Genomic DNA, 22,429 nt, shown 5'->3' with positions numbered 1-22,429 from the left:
TGTGTGGGTCCTCTTTTCTCTTTAATCAGAGAGTGAGTGAAGCAGAACAGCGTGGTGGGCTGAGTTGAGGAGCCTTTCTGTTGGTCTGGCTGGCATTCCTACCCTACTATAACCAGCTCCGGATGTTTTCCTGTCTCTAAACAAAGGATGGATTAATGTGTGTATCTCTTCATCTCACTGTAATCATCTCATCTCACATTACCAACAAAGGACCACCTAAATTCAGACATAGTTAGCTGGATAAAAACCACAAACTGCTATGAGCTCTGAGTGTAAAATGACTGTCTCCTCATTATGGAGACAAGCAATGATGCATCCAGCCTTCTTCATCTTTACCTGTTATTCCTCTTCTACTGTTTTCTTCTTGTTCCTCAATCTTTTATTCTTTAGTACCTGTAATTTGTTTATGTATTACTTGCACACCTTTCCACACCTTCTTTCTTTCTATATTATCTTTTGTTATTTTTTTCCCTTTATTGATTTCCTCATATATATCCCCTGACAGTTCAAAGCAAATAAGCAGCAGAACCATTAATACATACGGTAAGAAAGGTTGTAAATCGTAAGCCACTCTTAAGATTATAATATTTGGCTTTGGTCACTCTTACAGCAAGTATCTGAAGTAAAACCGCATTTTGCCTATATCAAACAACCATATAATTTGTTTGGGGGGCGAATAACATGCGTTGTAACTGTTGTGTCAGCTCTCTATGTGACTGATCCCATCCCCCAAGTGCTTGCTGTATGTATCTTATGTGGGTGTGGTCTGCCCTCTGGTGGCCATATGGGGAACTATCTCAGAGTAAAAAAAATCAATATCCCAACATTCCATTGGAAATCCACGTGCTGTCATATATAGTAATCCATGTTGTTCTGTTCACTAAAAAGAAGAATATGCAATTAAATCAACCATAAACACAATGAAGATTCAATATTTCACTGTCACCATTACAGCCACTTGCTTATTGTATCAAAAATCTGGTTAACATACAGGACCTTACAAAAGCCTTGAGCCATTTTTCTTCCAAAATATTCCAAGCCACTTATCACTGACATGAATCAGTGGGATGAACTGCGTTGTGTTCATCAGTGGCAACAGGTTTTATGGACTAATTAATCCAAATTTTATATTTTTGGTTCAAATCATTGTCATTATATATTAAGGATGTCAGGAGAGAGGTCTGCAACCATCTCTAAAACATGGTGGAGGCTCTGTCATCATTTGGTGCTGCATTTCAGCCAGTGGTGTTGGAGATCTTTTTTGGGGGGGGATTATGAACACAGAAAAGTCCAGTGAGATTTTAATCTGCGATGCAACCCATCTGGCAAGTGTCTGGTTGGTAAGGGCTTCATTTTTCAGCATGACAATGATCCAAAACACACTGCCAATGCCATAAAAGCACAACTGGACAGACAAGCACACAATTGACAAGAAACATAACAGATGACACCCAAAATCCAAAGAAGAACTTTGAATGTCCTTCAAGAAGCCTGGATAACTATTCCTGGAGCTTTATTAAAGAAATTACTAGAAAGCCTGTCAAAAAAAGTTCAGGCTGACTTTCAAGCTTGTTAGAATGCAAACTCGGTTTTCCACTTATACACTATATTTCCATTTACACGAGTTTAAATAAATCACTGCACACATTTCCTATTTTCCCATCAAAATATAAAGAAATAAGGGATGGCTCGGGGCCTCTGCACACTGCTGTTTGTTGGTATATAGACTCATCTCACTGCCGATCAGCCCCAAAGCAGTAGCAGACCCCTTTGTCGTGTTTTGAGATAACTTTAATAGATTTAGACTCATTCTGAATAGAGTATTGGATGGCAACTAGCCAACATCCTAGTTGGTTTTGTCTGTATCGAGCTGATCGATTACTTGTGTGTAGTCAGCACCTTTGATGTGGTTTCATTGTATTTTTATTCACGTCCAGAGTAAATTTATATGTTTGCCTTGCAATCCTCATTGATCATGAAAGCCTTGTAACTTCCATTTCAAAGAACATACTAGTGATTGAAGCTTCTTTATGAGTTATGGCTTTGTTTTGTTTCCTTGATGACACATACAGAATTCTTTTTAAATCATCAAATATGTGAGATGAAAATCTATGTTTTAAAAAAAACTCATTCTGTTTGATGTTGCATAAAGTTTTATATTTAAAAGAAAGTCTGGATGTTGTCCCACCATCTGCAGAAAAAGCAAAATCATGTAAATGGCTTTGCTGCAAGATAGCTGATTAAAGTAAATGTACATCCCCCTTTGTCTCTTTCTCTCCTAATTGATTGCCTGGCTTTTGAGACAAGAAGAAAATAAATATCTTTAAGCCAAGATACTTTAGTTGCACAGAAAACTAAAACGGTTTCCCCCTGCCAACGCCAATACACTATACTGCAGTTTTAAAGAGGCAATGTGGGCCAACACTAAAATTTAGTGAGATCTTCCTTTGCACATGCTCCACTACTGCTCAATGAAGTTTCATGACATTTACTTTTTGTGTAATGTTGATGACAAACAGAAAGATTGAAAGCATACCTTCACTGACAGCATCCACAATAGTTCGTGGCAAGACAACATCCCTAAACCTTCAGACCGTGTCATTTTTACTTGTGTTAGATTGTTCTTCCAAGCGGCCTGCAGCAGATCAGCAACCTGACCAAGATGTGCTCTGCTTTTTTCCCTAGGACACCAGTGGTTGCATGCTGGAGCAGCAGGTTGAGTGTCGTGGATGACAACAGACAAGACCAGTAGCGTTGTAGGGATGGAGCTGGACTCAAGGTGGTTGTTGTCCAAGATAGAGACAATACTGGACAATAAACTCTCATCGAGTCCATGGTTTGTTGGTCAGACAGGAGCGCGTTGCCCAAATGCACCACTGAATGACACAGGAAGTCATTTCTTCCTATGGCCATCACTATGTATAACTCCTCCATCTACACAAGTACACACTGCAATAGTTGCACGCACTTAAAATCACATCGTCTACAAAGAAAAGTTCCAATTACAGTTTTTTCTGAATGCTTAAACCCTAACTGTGATTCCTGTAGCACAATTTCTAAAACTATTCAGACTTATAGCAAAACCACTCACTGAGTTTGCAAAACTAAAAGCACAAAAACTGCTTTGCACTCAGTTTGCAATTTTGTAACACACACTTTGCAAAACTGTAGGCACAATTCACTGCACAACACTCAATTACCAAATTTCCAACACACTCCTAGCAAAAGTATACACATGTATGGCTATCATTAACACTAATTTGCCAACTGTCTGGCACACTTTCACATGTGAAAACTGTTTTAGATAATTAGTCCACTTTGCAATCAGCCTAAGCACTATGAACAGGCCACAGGTAAGCTGTCTATGTGGAGTACAATGGAAGGAGCAGTAAGAGTGAGAAGAGTGAGAATCAGAGGAGGCCGAGGGAGAGGACGTGGAGGTGAAGAAGTTGGAGGAAGAGGACGTGGAGGAGCAAGAAGAGGACGAGGAGAGGAAAGAGGAAGGGTAAGAAGAGTAAGAAACAGAATAACTGATGACACCAGAGCTACAATAGTGGACCATGTCATCAACCATGGGATGACCCTGAGGGAAGCTGGCCAACGTGTTCAGCCTAAACTGAGCCGCTACACTGTGGCAAGCATCATTAGGACATTTCGAAATGAGAATCGGTAAGTACAGTCACTTTGCACTAAGATTTGTAGCACTGGATGGATCTATAACAGAAGTATGAGCTCAAACTGACATGGCCTACCTTGTGCACAGAGAAAGCAAAAGCCAGATGTGTTTTTCATTCATACCATCAGTGTGTAGTTGGTGAATTGTGTGCTTAGTAGATGATGGCTTGTGTGTACTGTTTGATACGGAAACACCATTTTTACAAAGGTGTGAAGAGTTAATCTAGCTGTGTTCGCTTTTGCAAGAGAACTAAAATGTTTTGATGATTGGGTGACAGGTTTTCTTATTTGTGTGAAGAGTTTTGCAAAATTAGCCAATAGTTACAAAAATGTGCTTACAGTTTTTTCTGATTGCTTAAGCACATTTTTTGTAACTATTGGCTAATTTTGCAAAACTCTTCACACAAATAAGAAAACCTGTTACCCAATAATCAAAACATTTTAGTTCTCTTGCAAAAGCGAACACAGCTAGATTAACCCCTCACACCTTCGTAAAAATGGTGTTTCCGTATCAAACAGTACACACAAGCCATCATCTACTAAGCACACAATGCGCCAACTGCACACTGATGGTATGAATACAAAACACATCTGGCGTTTGCCTTCCCTGTGCACAAGGTAGGCTATGTCAGTGTGAGCTCATACTTCTGTCATAGATCCATAAGCATGGAGGGATCCAAACTTCAAGTACTGGTGTTTAGTCAAACACATCAAAACAAACACAAGTGTTTATTTCCAAGTATAGGATTATTTGCAATCGCCATAATGACTATATGGGTTACATGGTCTGCAGTGAACATGCTTCCTCTGCCCCCTCCTCGTCTTCCTCTTGCTCCTCCTTGTCCTTGTCGTCCTCTTCATCCTACTTCTTCACCTCCACGTCCTCTTCCTCGGCCTCCTCTACTTCTCACTCTTTCTGCTCCCTCCATTGTACTCCGCACACACAGCTTACCTGTATTATAGTGCTTAGGCTGATTGCAAAGTGAACAAATTATCTAAGAAAGTTTCCACATGTGAAAGTGTGCCAGACAGTTGGCAAATTAGTGTTAATGATAGCCATACATGTGTATACTTTTGCTAGGAGTGTGTTGGAAATTTGGAAATTGAGTGTTGTGCAGTGAATTGTGCCTACAGTTTTGCAAAGTGTGTGTTACAAAATTGCAAACTGAGTGCAAAGCAGTTTTTGTGCTTTTAGTTTTGCACACTCAGTGAGTGGTTTTGCTATAAGTCTGAATAGTTTTAGAAATTGTGCTACAGGAATCACAGTTAGTGTTTAGGCATTCAGAAAAAACTGTAATATAACAAAGGGGGCACCTCAGTGTCACCCATATATATGTAATTTAGTGTAATATACAGGGATATTTATGATTAGAGCTATTTGTATTTATTACAGCGATTTTGTTATATTTTGTAACTTTGTAATATATTGTATTCTATTTAGTTTAGTTAGTTAGTTCTTATTGGATCAACTGTGACCACATAATTTCCTCTGAGATTATTAAAGTATTCTGATTCAGATGCTAATTAAGGAAATGAATGGATGTTCTTCCAAGTTTTGGCAACCAGGGAACAGGGAAATTAATTCTTCTGATTGACACACAACAAAAACATATATCCATCTTTCCTTATGGTAGGTTTATGACAATCATCTGTGATGATTCAGGCCCAGATGGTTACAACTGCAAAAGATTTAACTTTATGTAGAGGAAGGTCTGTATTTTTCCACCATAATTCAGTTAAAACATATGCAGACCCTGTAACTGTTGCACTGTTAAAGTCATTAAAACAATACCACACATCGGCCGTTAGTGGGCGCAATACGCTTGACTACTCGTTTTCATAAAGCTAGTTATATAGAGCACCACCACATTTACCTCACAATATTTCATTAATTATTAACTAACAGCAAATATGACAGCATCAGATGTTGTAGAAACACATCAAAAATCACTGTCTCTTCTGCTAATAACCAAATGTCAATGTAACCATAGTCCTAACTTGATTGTGGGCACCCATCAGATGTAGTTCTGACTACAGTTGATAAACATTTACTCACTAAATCTACTACAGCGTAACTATCCCTGCATGCAGTCACATAGGGAGCATTGCAGAGTCTGTGCTGCAGGATCGCAGTGAAACCTGGGTTTGGGCTCTGTTTGTAAGCAGTCAACACATTCCTGAAGAGAGTAAACCAGCAGCACTTTGAGCTACTGAGAGGGTAGCAGCCTGCAGCTGTTGTGCACAGCCAGCTTCAGGGGCCCAGGAATGCTGTCAAGCAGGATTGCGGTCATGGATGCTAATTAACCCAGCTGAAAATGAATATTCCCGATCAGCTGGTTCTTACGCTGTGAGGTTTTTTGTTCAGGTTGAATGGCTCAGGATGCCTATACCTCACAAAGGAGGGGGTGTGAGATTATCACGTTCCAGGGGCAATTAGAGATGTTTACCTGGTGCACTTTGAAGCTCTCTGCTGACAGAAGAATAGCTTCCTCTTGACCACCCAAGTTGGGTGGCAGGTTTTATTACAAATCCCGTGTAACCTGGATAAAAAGATGGTTTTGTGGTCTGTAAAAGATCACAAAAATAAGACTTAAAGGCATCATAGGCCATATTTAACTCCATATTATGAGGACAATGTAAAAATGCAAGTAAATCTTCACCTGTTATGTATCTGAAAAGTTGAGCAGGCTACAGCAGATGGTTAAATATAAAGATATGTGGCTGTTTTCTTCACACTATGGTGTTTTTATGTGTTTGAGTTCCCAGTGGCTCACACTTCACCTTCACTTACAGAGGTAATGATTGCAAACTGAACTGGGGGGGGTTATATTAAAAGATACTTGTTCCACACCACAGGGTTTGTGGGCTTACACCACCTTGTTTGGATCAATGAATTCAATCATTTAGCTACAGACCTTTTTAAAAAAATGTTTAGAAAATCGCGTCCTCTGGTGTCTCGGAGGTCCAGCGTGCTCAGTGCTGCCTTCACAGATTCTGGAAATGCACGAACTAACCGGAAAGACCACTTTTTTTTACCCTGAATATATTAGGCTATAAATTGGAGAAGGCGGGGTTAGAGGAACTCTGCTTACTTTTTACATCTATATTTTTAAATGCTTACTTTTAAATATATATATATTTTGGTTTCATTATTTTTTTCTTCATATGCATCAAAAGACGACTAAACACGGCTGATTTAATATGATATTTTTATTAACAGGACATAATACATATCAAGTTGTTATTGTTATAAATATTTGTGTGTGTGTTTTGTTTGTTTGTTTTGCGATAGCATACATTTTTAAACCTTAATCCATTATCAGTAGTAGCTGTTATTTACTCAGCCTTTACTGACTACAGCAAGGATACAAATAGATCCCGACTGAGGGAGTTGGGGATTTCGTGCGGTACGTGAATGCATCCCAGAATCCCGTTTTTTTTAAAGAGGGCTGATGTCATTTTCAAAACTTAACTCACACTCCTCAAGTCAACGCGGCGAGTCGCACACCTCCTGCTCTCTCGTGAAGTCCTCCCTCATGTCTGTCGGAGCGCACTGAGAAAAGAAAAAAGAAGTCGGGGAGGTGAAAGAAACACGAAGTTCTGTGGAAGAAGCGAACAGGGAGAATTTTTTAGAGCAGAAAGCCCGGGACCAGAGCCCCTCTCTCTGTGGGCAAAGGCGACTGAACTTTTTTTCTTTCTTTTTTTTTCCTTCAAACGGGAAAAAAATGAATCGGAGCTTTAATAAGTCGCAACCTCTGCGAAATCCTAACTGCAACGCTGTGGAAGTGAAAAGCAAGGTGAGTGGAAACTTGAAAGCCCTGCTTGGTGGTGGTGTGGGTGGATAGGATTTTGGGGGGATTAAAATAATAATAATCATGATAAATGTTCACATGGCTGTCCCGTCACGGAGCCGGAGCTGGTCGGACGGTGTGCAGCCTACGCCACATAACTATTTCCGCTTTTCCCCCGTGAGTTGTGCGGGGAAAGTTGCAGGTTCTGGATGTTTCTCTCATTTGCAGTGATTGTTTGCTTCTTACTTCCTATCCAGATTTTGCTGATTTGACTCTTTCTTTCCCGATGCTGCTGTGGGTGGTTGATGGAGGGGGGCTGGGTAGGTGGGTAATGGGGTTGTTTTTGAAGCACCTAGCTCTCCAGATTTCCTACAGCAACAAAGTTTCCACCTGTTAAAGTCAGACGTTGCATTAGTTGCACTGAGTTTTTGTGTTCTTGCTACACAGTATCAGCCTAGCTCTTTGTTTTGGATCATTTTTTTTAAACGCTGACAGACTAATGGACACACAAACATCAAGTGGATTGCCAAGATTTCAAGTGTTATGTCTCAATGGAGTGCCCTGATTTATGAAGCTTTTCATCTCAACACGTACACAATACATCCACATGAGTTATGCGGCTCTTATTTTAGTTTATACTGCAGAGGAAGAGTTTTATTTTTGTTTTGTTTTTTCGATACACAAGTGACTGTTTGTGTGGGCTCTGTGAAGAACTACCAGCTGACACTCATCACTTGTGAACCCCACAATGATTGCTGGTGACCTGCATTCTAATCCAGTGTTTCTGATTTATTTGTGAGATAATGCAGTATTCGCATGTGTTCACACCTGAGGGTTAGATTGAGAGATGGGCAAGTGGTGCAGAAGGTGACTCATTCACTCCTGAGTTGTTTCCACCTTTTGGCCGCCCAGTTTCAGTGGGGTGGTGGACAGATGGAGCACAGATGCTCTGATGGTGACAGGTGGGTGCGCATGTACTCACACAAAAACGGCCAAAAAGGCGAGTAGTGTTTGTGTGTGTAGGTGGGTTTTTTGTTCTTTTTGTTGTTTTGCCATTTCTTTTGCTGCAGGGTTTGTTCCACAGAGACAGGAGTGGTCACTCCGTGGCTGCCGCAGATTGTTTGTGGGTGGGACTGGCACGCCAGGAGCTCTGTGGCTAGAACAGACAGGTCCACCGGCGTCACCACGGCACACCGTCATGCCACCACGTCACACGTTTCCACTTTTGGATCAGATGTGACTCATCCCTCTCCGTCACGTCACTTTAAGTGGTTTCACATTTTGTTCTACTTCGTCAGGTTTTGTTTTGTTTTGATCCGTTTGGGGTGTGTTGGGAGCTCTAACCCCCGTCCCTCATGTTCCCTCATCTCCCTCAGTGAAGAAATCAAGCGTGTTAATGAAACAAAAGCTGATTATTTGGAGAGAAATAGCACACTGACAGTTGAGGACATTTGAATACCTGTAAAGGGAAATCTTATCTGTTACATAGCTCTGCCACAGTCTGGGCCTCTGAAGGCACAGAGGAGCAGGATCAGCTACACGTAATTCAGTTCATCATTTAGTAGGAAATAATATGATATCCTCACAATACTAAGGGCACATTACAATATTATTACAGTTTTAAAGTTTTACAGTAATATGTAATGCAATCTATCACCATTTTCAAACTGCAGATTATGTCCTCAAAGTTAAACTTTGTCAGTGTTTGTTTTATCCAATAAGATAAAGTTATCGTAAATGCAGCCCATTTACCATTTTATCTTGTTTTTGTTTTTTTTCCTGTAAAATGAGATTTTCCAGACTGCCAACACTGGCACTAAAAGCGTGCTGTAAATGTAACCTAATACTTTACTTTAATGAGTAAAAATTGTTACATTTTTAAGAAATACACAGAAATAAACAAGACCCATCGATGAGGTTTGGGACTCATAAATTGTGTAACACTCATCAAGACTTACCTTCTTATGTAAACGCCAACAAAACAAAAAAATACACAATAAAATGTATACGGACTTCCTACCTTCTCATTAGATACAAATGTTTCCATAACAACAACTATGGTTCATGGTAATATCCAAAGCCAAACGGCTTATTTACCGACTCGAATCATCCTCGTATTCACTTTTGTTTTGTTTTTATATAGTTATCCAAACTTGTGCCGTGACAAACAGGTTTTCATTCCTTCTGCGTAGTTAATGTAAAGTTGTAACAGTTACTGTTGGTTCCTACAGCCGCTTTATTAAACATGGAGTTCTCTCTCAGTACGTGGTTTTTGTGTGACTTGAAACAAACTCTGATAGGAGAAAGATGCCGCTTCGATTGCAGAAGGAGACGCTTCTTTGGTTGCAACCGAGGGACACAAAATCTCCCAAGTCAAACGCGTGCAACTGGTCGCTGCGGTGACCTTTTTGTGAATAAGGAAGCCCCCAAAAGTAGCTTTTGAGTGTCTTTGGGTGCAGTTGAACATTTGCGCATTCATTTTTGTTATGCGATTACTTTCTTTAAACCAAAAAAAGTCTAAATAATTCATTTGTTAAGCAGAAGCAAACATGGCCTTTAGGTGCACTCCCTTTTTAATAATCGTATGCCAAATAAGGCTCTAGAGAAAAATGTCTGTTATGAAGACGCTGCAGAAATGCTGAGGTACATTCAGATTTCCAGAAGTGTCAAGAGTGTTACATATGTGATTGATTGCTGTTGTGTGACTGGTTCTTACTGTTTCATTTTTTTTTTTTTTTTTTGTTTTGTTTTGTTTTTTCCTTCGAGAGGAATCTGTTTCTGTGATAAGCTTATCAGGGCTAACACTGGAGGTGTCTGGCTGCCTGTCACTGAGGCCTCAGCCAGGATTTGCTGGTTTCACTCACATCAAGCTCTTATCAGAGTGTTTTAGGAGATGTAGGGGGTTGAGTGGAGTGGGGTCCTGTGGTTCTCCTTTATTAAATACTTAGTCGTCTTTTAAAATCCTGGGAGCCTGTAGGCAGTTTCTGAGGTGAGTTTCCCCGACTTACCGAATATTAGGTAAGAAAAGAGCCAGCGTTGGCCAGAGACAAGAAGTCGGTTATCTTCCATTTTCTTCAGTGTGTCAGTTAAAAGGCTCCAGACATGTTTCAGCCTGTCGGACGTCACTCTGCAGCAGTAGGCCAGCGGAGCAAGTGATGTCATGTTTGTAGTGGTGTGCTCCAAGAGTCGAGGTTTAGCACTGAGGCCCGTGATTAATCGCGCCATGTTCAGACTTGCTCATACCTGAGGGCCGGGTTCTGCTGGTTCAAACAGATTTCTTTTTTCAGACTGATCACGTGCTGCACTAAGAGAGCAGTCGCGTTCAGAGGATAGTGATACGCACAAGTATAATTATGATGTGGAGCGTAGCGTATGATGTCTTTCAGAGTTGATTACAGTATATGCGCGCCTCGGATTCACTTTCCTCGACGCTAACAGCACCTACTTCACTCTGACGAACCTGCTTGTCTGCTTGTTGTGTCATTGTAATACGGGCTGAGGTTTATGAGCTGAAGGTGGGTGGCAGGTTTTCAAAATGCAGCCTCACACATTTGCCTTTCCCGCTGCCTTGAGTCAGCCTGGCAACAAATTACACCCGGTATCCCCCTAAGTCTCCTCACACACCGCCGCTTAAATTTATGTGTCATCTTCTAATTACAGAGCTGGTTAATGTATCCCCCCCAGCTCCTCTTCTTCTTTCCAGTCAGTATTCTGCTGCTCTCCTATGTCAGCAGTTTTCCTCTTCTCCCTCCTCCTCCTGCTCCCTGATCATCTCCCCACTCTTCTCCTCTGCTGTCAGCTTCCCTCAGCTGTGAGCTGATGATTACAGTAACAAACAGCGCCTTAGTCTACAAATTACTACTCTGATTCAGACCCCGGTGCTGCCACTGCTGCTGTCTGTTGTTGTAGATTATTGTACCGTGCTTCAGCGCCTCAGTCGCGCCTTTGTGTGCTTGTCTCAGTCACATGATGACCTTGTCGTGACCCTCAGGCACGCTCTCGTTGGCGATACAGTGGCCTACCCAGGAAAAGCTGAAGCCCAGTTGTTCAAGTCTGTGCTTTTGTGTATAAATAGTGGGTGGGAGGAGTGGCTGCCTGCTACTGTCATGCATAGCTACCTGAATTCTGCTATTGTATAGGGACCTGCTTTCCATTTCCTGGTGTTTTCAGGCAGTGCGCGGCTGAAATTTGTTTTCTCGGTGATACGATCTTGATGTGCAGAGTCGCACGTAAAGCTACAGCGTTTCCCCCAGGAAATGATTTAGCTGAGATGGAGAACCACCCAGACCCCGATGCATCTTATCCGGTTATAATTTTAGCCAGTGTAGGAAGATCCCAACAGCAGGCACAGATGTAAAGGGACTGGGTTTTAGGGAATGTGCTCATTCAGCTTCTTGCAGATAAGTAAACTAGAAGACTGGTGTGCTCAGTATATGAAGGCCATCTAGTAAATGTCAGCCTGGCTTTGTATAAAGACTGAGATGATGTCTCAGAATTGTGAACATCAACACGCATGAAGTGAGGGGCTGCAAATGTACTTGTGGGTCCTTCCATGTTGGCGCTTCAGATGCTTCACAGCTGACCATCTCAGATGTGGCTGAAAATATTCTGGGGAAAAGAAAGACCTCTTATAGCAATTGTGCAAACTTTCATGACCCTAATGTTGTTAGTTTCTTCTTCTTTTTTTTTTTTTCTTTTTTTTTTTTTTTTTTTTTTTTCCCTCAAAGTATTTTGATGAAGTTGAGGTGGGTTTACTTTTGTCTTGTTTTCAAATCTGAAAAGCTACTTGAGCTAGGTCCTGCAAATGTTTTAGGGTAAGTATCTAGACCTCTGTGAATGTTGACTCTCCGGAGTGTAGTTTAGTTTTATATACAAGGCATAGAATAGTCATTAAAACGGTACAAATAAGGTGAATGGGATGGATTTTTTTTTTTTTTTTTTTTTTTTTTTTTTTTTTTTTTTTTTTTTTTATACCAATGCTGCTGTTTGGTGATTTATTTTAATCAAATTCATTTCATCCAAATTCAGTGTGAAGTCTGGTGCTGACTTTTCTCCTTTTTTCCTAGTTTGTTTTGGAAATTATGCATAATTCCTTCTGAGGAGTGCATCTTTCCCCTGGAACTTTCTCTTAGTGACAAAAATTGGTTCTTCTCTTCCAATCCACTATGTATGCAAGATGGGGACCACTGAGAGTTAGAAGTTTGCAGCTTTTGTATTTATTTTTCTGTTGGCTACATCATCTGAGTCCTTTGAGATTATCTGGAGTCTTCATGTTGTAATGCGCTCAAAGTACTGCAAATTTAGAGACACAGAATGACTATTGCTTTATTCAGAGGTCTTAGGAGTGATTCCTAGGACATTATCCTTGAAGTGTAGTTGTTTAAGCCTAAAGAGTGAAATCAATTACAAAAGGCAACACAAATGACAACAGTTTAAAAGCATCTGCACCAATGAAAAAAGTTACAATAAACCCATCAACATTGGATCTTTGAAGAAAACAGTTGTTAAGTTTTGATATTCTTTCAAAGAGTAATTCACCGACCAATGAATCATCACTGTGAGGGTTCAATCCATAACAAAATATCATTGGGCAAGATACCGAACCCCAACACATGCAGCGGAGTGTCAATGTGTGTTAATTCAATTTGGTGTTATTTATACATTCCCTCAAGGCACTTATGTATGTTAGAAAGCACTTGGGTAGAAAAAGCATAGAAAAGACAGGAACCAGTTAATCTACTATTTACAAGACAGGCCTCTGATATTAAAAAGATAAATCAAAGTTGCACAGCTGCCTGCTATGGTGACCCCTGGTTAATAAGAGAGAAGCTGAAAGTAACCTTATTCTCATGATTAAGAAGTTTTAAGTATCTGAGTTATTAATCACTGGATTGTTTATGCATTCTGGCAAATGCACTCATTCATTTCTTTGCCAGAAGCTTGATAACAAAACTTTGAGATTTGTCAGTTTCATACAAAGCTGCAGACACCATAGCTTAGCATAAAACCCGGAGAAAAGGGGAACAGGGAGAGCTTTATTAGCTTTTTGTACACGTTATATAAACAAGACTCGGGCTGAGATTTACAGGTGACTGTAGAGGGATTTTCACACCTTCAGATTGCTGATGTAAGCAGTTTTAGTTGTAGCTTTAGCACAGAGATATCAGTCGTCAGCTAACTCCTACTGAAAGTATTTTTGTTCTATATTTCCTGAAGGTTTCATGTTGTGTAATCCAGTTGTTTGGAAAGTTACGCTCCTCTTGCGGTATTTAAAGTTGCAGAGAATCACAGCTGTTCAGTTTGTTTACTGCTTCAGGAAAAACAAACCTTCCTTTCTTGGTGCTTTATGTTACTTAAGGTCACAACCACATGCTCGGTGAACTTCCACCCTGTGACTTTTATGTGGAACAGTCAGAATCCCAGTTTCCTCATCCTGTTTGGTTGTCCCTCTCACAGCTCCTCTTTTGATTATTCCTTTTTTTTTTTTTTTCTTCTCAGTATGGGGCAGAGTTTCGCCGGTTCTCGGTGGATCGGGTCAAGCCCGGCAAGTTTGAGGAGTTCTACAAACTCATCCTGCATATCCACCGCATCGCCAACATGGAGGTGATGATTGGTTACGCCGACGTTCACGGCGACCTGCTCCCGATCAACAACGACGACAACTTCGTCAAGGCGGTGTCAACCGCTCACCCGCTCCTCAGGATCTTCATACAGAGACAAGGTAAGCTGATCTACACTGTGCGATTTCCTTCGCCTCTTTATCCCCCGCAGATTACGTCTTTAATACTAGTTTAAATATTTCTTTCCAAATGTCTTCAACTGGTAAACCTACCAAACTATCAACTGTTGCATTAACTGTGTCTTGGGCTGCAATTATGGTGCTGACTAGAATCAAGTTTCCCCCCCTGAATATTTCCTGGTCCAATTATGAGGGCTTTTTGTTTACTTCATGCCAGGCCTTCTGTGTGTGTCTGTATATGTGCTTTTGTGTTTCCGGCTCTCTTATTGGCTGGATAAGTTTCAGTCTGCCTCTGTCTGCCTTGGTAAGTCCTGTGCCTGATCCAGAGGAAGCCCTCGCAGGCATATGAAAACACACTCGCGCGCACACGAAAAATACACACACGCACACAGACCAGTGTCTCGGCAGTCCCATAGAAATCAGGTCATTGAGCAAAGGCCTGTATCCCGGCATACCAGACATTACTGAGAGACAAAAGATCTGCATGAAAAGAGAGACTCCTTACCGGGCTCTCTCAGTTTGTGTGTGTGCATGTGCTGATGTATTTGTTCAAACACAACACCACGGCACTCTGAATGGGAACCAACTCCTAGTCTCTCTCGCGCACTCTCTCGCTGATCCCAACTTTGGAGAGGGTCTCGACTGCTGCCAGCCAGTCATCGAGCATACAAATGAATCTATTACCATTCACTATTCATACCCACAATCCTCCTTGGAATGTCCCTCGCTCGGTTGTGTAATGAACGGGTTCACTCCAGGGTTTTGTTTTAATTGTCAACCAGTGGTTCAAAAAACAAAAAGATATCCACAGATTTCCAGCAAGAAACCAGGTTGAGATATTTGAGAGGCCCAATCGGAGTGTGAGTCACCGCCTCGAGAGATTAAATGGCCAGACCAAAACCAACTAACTGTAAGTTGGCTCATAAGTCATCCTGCAGTAATGTTTGACTTAAAAATAAAGGCTGATTCGACCAGTCAGGTCGCGTAAGTGTAACACCTGAAAGCCATAACTTGTGTCCTTGTGGTTTAGCTGACACGTCGTGCATTACTTCTCACTGTCCTGCTGCTTATCTCAGTGTCTATATTCCTCTGGTGATGCATTTGATTCTCATGAATATTCCCCCTTGCTGGCTTCTTCCAGAGCATTTAATACAAAGGGGAAATTCCCTCAAACACCAGAAGGACAGAGGAGTCTTTGCTGATAGAGATTTGGCTGCTCTTATTGTGGGAGGGGGCGTATTTAGTGCTATTGTGGTGGTGAACTGCTGATGTGGTTTAGAGGAATTTGCATTGTTGTGACTGATGTTGAAACAGTCAGAGCATCCTTATGGCTCATTTATGCTCGCTGCAGTGGTTGCTTTGGACACCAGTGATGACGCTTCATCCATTTATACTTGCTTTTAAGGCGCTTTTGTCTCAAAGTTGCAGAAATCTCCCTCCATGGGGAATCTGGGAGTGCCTGTGTAATAGAAATACCTGCACAGGTGGACATGCTGACAGTCTTGGCTTAAGCTCATCTGTTGGAAAAATTTAGAGATGCACAACTGGGCGAAAAAACGGCAAAGAGCAACTCGTGCCAACGGGTATGATGTCACTTTTGTCATCCGTTGCCGTTCACACGCAGGAGAATGGAAAGTGTAAATGGGCCCCGTCGCTGGGATTCTCTTGGCGATGTGGATGTCATGACCATGTAGTTGTTCTACTTTCTAAACTACCTGGAGTCTCCTATGAAGAAGTGCATTTGTGCTCATACCAGACTAGAACATACCTCTACCTTTGCACAGAGCCTTCCCCGCATTCAGTGTCTGATGTTGAAATTTACATCACTCGACTTTTCACAAATGAAATTGTAACACTGGTCTTTGTATAGTCTATTGTTAAGTGCTGGACAAAGAGTTGTGTGTTTATGATAGTGTGAGTACCTTGTGCCTGAGAGAAGATGCCCCTGTGACCAGTGTAGTGGCATGGGAAAGTGTGTGTGGACTGTATCAGTCAGTACCAGCCTGTTAGTGCGGGTCATCAGTGGTGTCGCCACATTACTTCTCTGTCTGCTCAGATGAAAGGAAAGGCTTCACACACTCATTAAAACAGTGTGACTCACCATCCAGTCACAGCAGGGGGATTGTGTTTAACCTCAACCAGCCGTGGCTTTCATATTGATCTAGACATGAAAATAAAATCTTAATTATAGAATTAAAAAAGTTACAGCACTGGATGGTATGTGTAGCTGTTTCATAGATGCAGTTTATAATGAAAAACTTTGAAAGCTTTAGGGAGGGGAAAAACATTAAATGGTGCCCTGACATACCAATGTTGTTTTGGTCTAAAGGGTTTATGATTAATAACTCAATCTTTGTACTTCATTGCTCAGACAGACCCTCCCTTCCAACACGTGACTGGTCATCTGTCTGTGCTTGTGTATGGGCATGTACCTTTTCAGTGTTGCTCCATTTAACAGAGGGTATTTTGAATGTGCCCATGTCTCTTTCATCTACCTGATACTCCCCTGCCAGGCTTACATTTCCATTGTTGGTAAAACTGCTTCAGCACGTGCCACAGTTTTGTGGTGATGCTGATGGCAGCTTTTTTTTTATTTTTTATTTTTTTATTTTTTATTTTTTAAAGTGGTAAAACTTCACCTGCAGAGTACAGGGTTACACTTTGTGGTTTTTGTCCAAGTAGCCTCTCATTACAGGGTGCTTGTATTTAATCATAGCAAAGAGAAGATAATTGTTAACATTGTGGAGTGAACTGAGATATCTTTGATGTCCGTTTTTGAGTTTACAGAAGGTGATTTTGATTGCTGTCGTTGTCTGGCAGGGTAGACTCTTAAATACTTGCCATGCGCAAAGAATAGAGGCAAACAAGTGGGGGGGGGGAGAAAATAGGACACATGAGAAGATAAGAGTTGGAGGAGTTCTGTATGTGGAGTTGTTCTGCTTCTCTCCAGTGTGTGAGCAGTTTGTTGTGTTGCCAACTAATGACTCTAAATTGGGATCTCATTTTGGGGGCAATGCATACAGTGACTCCTGTACCCTCTTGTTTTCTCAGCTTTTGCTTTCCAGTTTAATACGTCAGTAACTCCTACAGTGTTCCAGCACGTCTGACGTATTGTCAGATGTTTATGGTGCGCTTATCTAGGGAAACTGCAGAAGTACTAACTGCCCATTCATATTCTGTCTCAAAACAATGCAAATTAAGATATAGATAAGCCTAAGAGGGGAACACTCCTTACACTGATGTCAGCATTTCACCAGCTTCTATTTATTTTTCTTCTATTAAAGTGGATCTATTCATATGCTTTTCACTATTCTTTGTCATTAGTTGTATGGTTGCAATATAGCAAAACTTTCAAATAATCTTGGCATATAGTTCCCAAGCTCAGGCTTCAGACTGCTCCAAATGCAAAAGAAAGGAGGTTGTCCTGCTATGATCATCTCAGCACACAGCTCTGTCTTCCTTCAGTGTTCCATTTGTGGTCAGCCAAACTCGTTTTACATTGTGGGCTACATACAGCCCACTTTATTCTTAAGTGAGCCAGTGAAACCTCCCTGTTCTGTCACTGTTTAGAAGTTTAACTGCACATTTAATCCCAGACACATCTTATATAAGAAAAAGAACTGCTTTTACAACAGTGTGTTGTAACCATCTGTTGCTGGTAGTAAATGAAAGAAATCTAGAAGCACAACTCTTTGCCCAGATTGGGCAATTTTTGTTAGTTAGCAGAAAATGACCTTTTTTATGTTTTTAAGAAATCTTTAGTAGATGGTGGGGGGAAAAAAACTGGAACTTTTCTGTCATTTAACGGTTTATTTGGTCATGTATGAAAGGCAACGTGAGAAGTCCTTATCAGTAGGAAATGATGTAAAACTCCTGAAAATGCAAGTAATCGTTCAAAAGTTATGCCCTCCTTCACATTTTCCAAAGCTTTGGGGTCTTTGTTGGGCCAATTCTGGCCCCTGGGCCTCAAGTTTGACACCACTGCTCTAAAAGAAGACAAAGGAGCTAAAACCGCCTGGGCTGCGCCGAAGAGCAGTGCGCTATGAATCACACAAAATTACTCTAACAGAGTCTAAGAATGTAAAATGTGGAGTTGAAAATGTGTGTAATAAGTTCCCCATAAATTAACAGAAATATTAACTGACCCCTGTTGGTCGACACAACATTGGACTGAATCTATCCAAGCTGTCTCTGGAGTATAACAGGAACTGCACATGAAGGCTTTTAATGTGCTGAAAAGCTTTGAGAGCTGACAGGCTTCAGCGCCGTCTTGCAGGTAGTGGTGCACAGCTACTAATTTTCCACACTACAGTAATGACTCTAATAATCGTGATGAAGGTCTTTAATGATTTGTGTACACTGGATTACAAGCGGGGCTCAAACGAGGACATGCATGTTGAATTATATTGAAACTGTACCTGCACTTACACCATGGCAGACACAATCTGCGTCTATCCAAGCAAAGCACATTCCTGTTTTTAAAGGGCTGTTTTTTGGGGAGGGTGGTGGTGGCGGGGGGGGGGGGCTGCAGTTGTTTTTGTAGACTATGCCAGTGGCCTGCACACAGACTAAACTTTCAACAGTGACAAGAGACCCCTTTTTGGCAAAGGGCTGAAAGTTTAAATAAATAGATCCAAGGTTGTGTCTGAGCGTGCTGGGCGTTTACAGCTCCGGCAACCCAGCTGCTCTCCCCACCTGTGAAAACTGCGATCAGATACCAATATCGGCCAAACTAAAGAAAGATGTGGCACCACAGCACAAATAGAAAAAGCGGTGGACTGTATCAGCAGCTGTGCCAGTTTCAGCTGAGCTGTGCAGACATCCAGACCGAGGCTGTTACACAACAGCTTGGACTGCACAGTTGCTTGGAGATCAAAGAAAAAAGGAAAATATATATTTCTGAATGTCTCCACTTTGCAGATTTCCCGCAGATGACCTTTTATTTACTTTTTTCTCCTAACACAACTACAGAGCTGTCATGCAGTAAAGTTACATAGTAACAGGAAGAACCAATGCCGCCTGCTGAAATTGCTTGAGTGGAAGGGTTATTAATTGTTTTAGCATAAGAGTCACTTTAATCAGGTGCTTCTGTTCATTGCAAACTGTTGACATCCAAATTGTGAGGATGGGGGAGGAACATATGGGAGGTTGAAAAATCGACTTTCTTTCATCCCAGAATAAGACTTTTGAAATGAATCACAGATGAATCAAAGGAGGAGTCTTTGTCACAACAATGTGTTTTGTGGTATCTGGTGCACACACCATGCAGTGTTTGCTACTAATTTCACTTCTATTTGAGGCAGATAGGGTTGCACACGTAAAAGAGGCACACATGTTCTGCAGATATTTTAATTGTGAAGTACTTAATGAATAACTGGGCGAGCTATTCGGCTGCTTTTTCAGTCTGCAGAACAAACAGACTACATTCGAGTCCACCTGTCACGACAGTTTGGGTGAGCGTCCACCAGGATGAGATCGTCTTTGGAGGAGTGGCTAAATGATATTGAGGACCATCACAACGGCAACCAGGCCAGCCAAGCCAAGCAGTGGAAAACATGTGATGGAAAGGTCCAGGGTGAGTTAGTTAGAAGGAAATGATCTTTCCAAACAAGACTGAAGGGATTCCCCCCTAGTAAATCAGGGATGATTTTGTTATTGCCTCCACATATACTTGCAGCCAAAGTAAGCCTGAGTGTGGGAATCATGGGGATGTTGGTGATATGGGTGAGGCCCACAGGTTTGACCTTAACCAAACCAGCCCTGACCTTTCCCACTCTGGAGTCACTGTGACAAAGAGCAGGAGCTCTGCTCAAACTAAAACCACACTCAGCAACCCACATACACGTCCCCTCCTCACTTACCCTGCCTCAGTTTTTCATGTGATAGAAAATTATTAAATTTCCGTTGTGAAATTACAGAAACACTTATCAAAGAGAAGATATTAGGCAGAATTTACCGTAAGAAGGAAAAAATGTTGTTGTGCTAAAAGGTGGTTTATGCCTTCGTGTTGATGACATAAATGCTTAAATATTACCATGGAGACGAATTTCTTATCGTGATTTTTGTCTCAAGTCTCATTTATTATTACCGAACATTACATCAGTTTCAATTTTATTTCTGTAGCACATTTAAAAAGACCAAGGTACATCAAAGTGCTTCACACAAGTACAGCAGTACAGGATTACGACAATAGAAGAACAAAGTAAATACAGTAATCACCTTGATAGCCTTTTCTTCTTTCGTAAACCACCTGCCTAGTCTTGTGTGGGATCCCCTCATTGAGCCAAAACTGCTCTACCTCATTGAGGCATAGACGCAGGTCATTGCGGGTCCTGCTGTGGTGTCTGGCACTGGGATTATCCTGGTCCTGTGTGGTGCCAGGGACATGATGGAACTGTGGAGTGCGCTTATTTCGCTGCAATTGGTGGAGTTTGGCCATTGAGTCATCACTTTGGTCTCGTTCTTGTATTTGTTGAGACGTTTTTGCAGTTTGCATGAGGCATTGTCCTTCTGGGAAGGCTAGTCTTTCTGTAGCATGGCGTGCTTGGTCTGTAGCACCAGTTTGGTACATTTTCCCAGCAGAACATTGCATTTAAAAAAAAAAAAAAAAAAAAAGGTCTATATGTTGGGCCTCATCTGCGTATATTTTCTGAAATGAGGTTCTCAATTGCATCCCAAAAGTAAACTTGTTCCAAACCAGTTACTGTAAAGATTCCTCAATGCGGGTCTTTATAGTAGCTTTTCTACATTTTTAGAGCCACTGCCTGTGCAGTGATCCTTACAGGCTCTGTGCTGCTGTTTTGGTCAACTGCAGAGATCCTGTCAGCACATCTGGCCACTCTCACACCATGGCCAAAGGGCTTCTGAGAACACGTGCATGCACGTGTGTACTTTTGTCCACATGTCCCCGTTCACAGCCTTTGATCCATGTGGGCAAGAGAGGGAGAGAGTCCCCTCAGTAATTGGCGTTGGCTGTGTTTTCCAGGACGCCTCTTTAAGCTGATTTAGCCCTAAAGACACCAGATTAGAGTGGATGTTTTGATTAGTGTAGATAATTCAGCATTTATTCCTGCCAGTGCAGCTTTTCTTTCTTTTCTTTTTTTCAGTTTCATCTTCTGTGCTCAGTTGCATTTCAGATGCCGCTCGGTGGATTAATAACTCTCATTCCAGTGAACTCCCTCGATGGCCCGAAACCATCTTTTTCCTCATTCCAGCACATCTATTTTGGTCATGCAAAGGCACTGCCTCATTGCTCGGCCTTTAGTGTGCTTTTGTGACTCCATTTGTGGTGTCATTAAGAATGACTTTCAGTATCGTCTATTGTGCTGGAACCTTAAGTACCTCGTCCCTTTGTGTTTGGCACCACAGAGCAGCCCCTGGCTCTGCGATGAAGGTTCAGTGAAAGGGGCTGCTGTGAAATAACAACCCGACACACTGCATATGGCTCTAAAGAGGAAAGAGTGGTTGTCATTTAATCTGTTTTTTCTTTCTTCCCTTGTCTTGTTCTTTGTTACAATTCTCCTCTCTTTTGCTTGCTCTTGTCCTCAGAACAGATGTAAAAGTGCAGTTTCTGCACGTATGGCAGCAAAACTATAGTATCTGATCATCTTGGTATGTGTTCAAGTATTTTACTTAAGGTAGCTCCAGCCAGTCCTCATTCTTTTCATGTTGGCGCTTAAACATGACTCAGTCGTCAAGGGCAAAGAGGGGAGAAAACCACAGCAGACAGTGGGGAGTCGCCCTGACAGTAAGACACAAACATGCAGGAAAGGGGGAAGGAAGGAGAGACAGCCGGGCAGGTCGAGTCCACCTCTATCCTGTGGTCTGGCACTTGTCCTCTTCTTCCAATCTGAACCAACAGAAATTAGCAATTTTTAGGAAAATGTGAAAAAGATTAAAAGCTTTTTAGCTTTAATTTTAACAACGGTACTGGACAAAAAGACTTTTTATCAGTGCTTTTTGAAAGCTTTAAACAGATACTTTGATGTCACATCTGTGTGACATTCAGAGGGCAGCAGTATGGGAAAAGGTTTCATGGATCAGTCACTGTCAGAAATATGAAGCCTTGCCTCTACTGGGGGGGGGGGGTCTGTGCCATAAAACCGTGTGTAGTTCTTGTGTATGTGTGGGCGTCACAAGAAAACCTGTGTGTGGCCTTTTTCTGTGTCTTCAGACAATGCTAGCTATAGTTAAAGTGTGATTAAGATCCCCGCTTCCTGCCAGG

The 22,429-nt window shown here is 41.6% G+C and overlaps 1 protein-coding gene across 1 annotated transcript in view; it reads left to right on the top strand.

The window, feature by feature from the left end:
* The first annotated feature begins 7,161 nt into the window (after window positions 1–7,161).
* Window positions 7,162–22,429, top strand: part of pard6gb (par-6 family cell polarity regulator gamma b) — a 34,476-nt gene continuing 19,208 nt past the window's right edge. The window contains exons 1-2 of the mRNA XM_085346542.1: window positions 7,162–7,472; window positions 13,965–14,187. Of these exons, the coding sequence (XP_085202668.1) occupies window positions 7,401–7,472; window positions 13,965–14,187 (295 nt within the window). The 5' untranslated portion in view covers window positions 7,162–7,400. The remainder of the gene's footprint in view (window positions 7,473–13,964; window positions 14,188–22,429) is intronic.

This window comes from Diplotaxodon limnothrissa, linkage group LG22 (assembly GCF_057381915.1).
Source record: "Diplotaxodon limnothrissa isolate DT_005_m linkage group LG22, D_limnothrissa_male_GT1.1, whole genome shotgun sequence".
In the NCBI taxonomy this organism is placed as follows: domain Eukaryota; kingdom Metazoa; phylum Chordata; class Actinopteri; order Cichliformes; family Cichlidae; genus Diplotaxodon; species Diplotaxodon limnothrissa.
The sequence above is the reverse complement of the archived record's forward strand: the minus strand, read 5'-3'. Positions and strand labels throughout refer to the sequence as shown.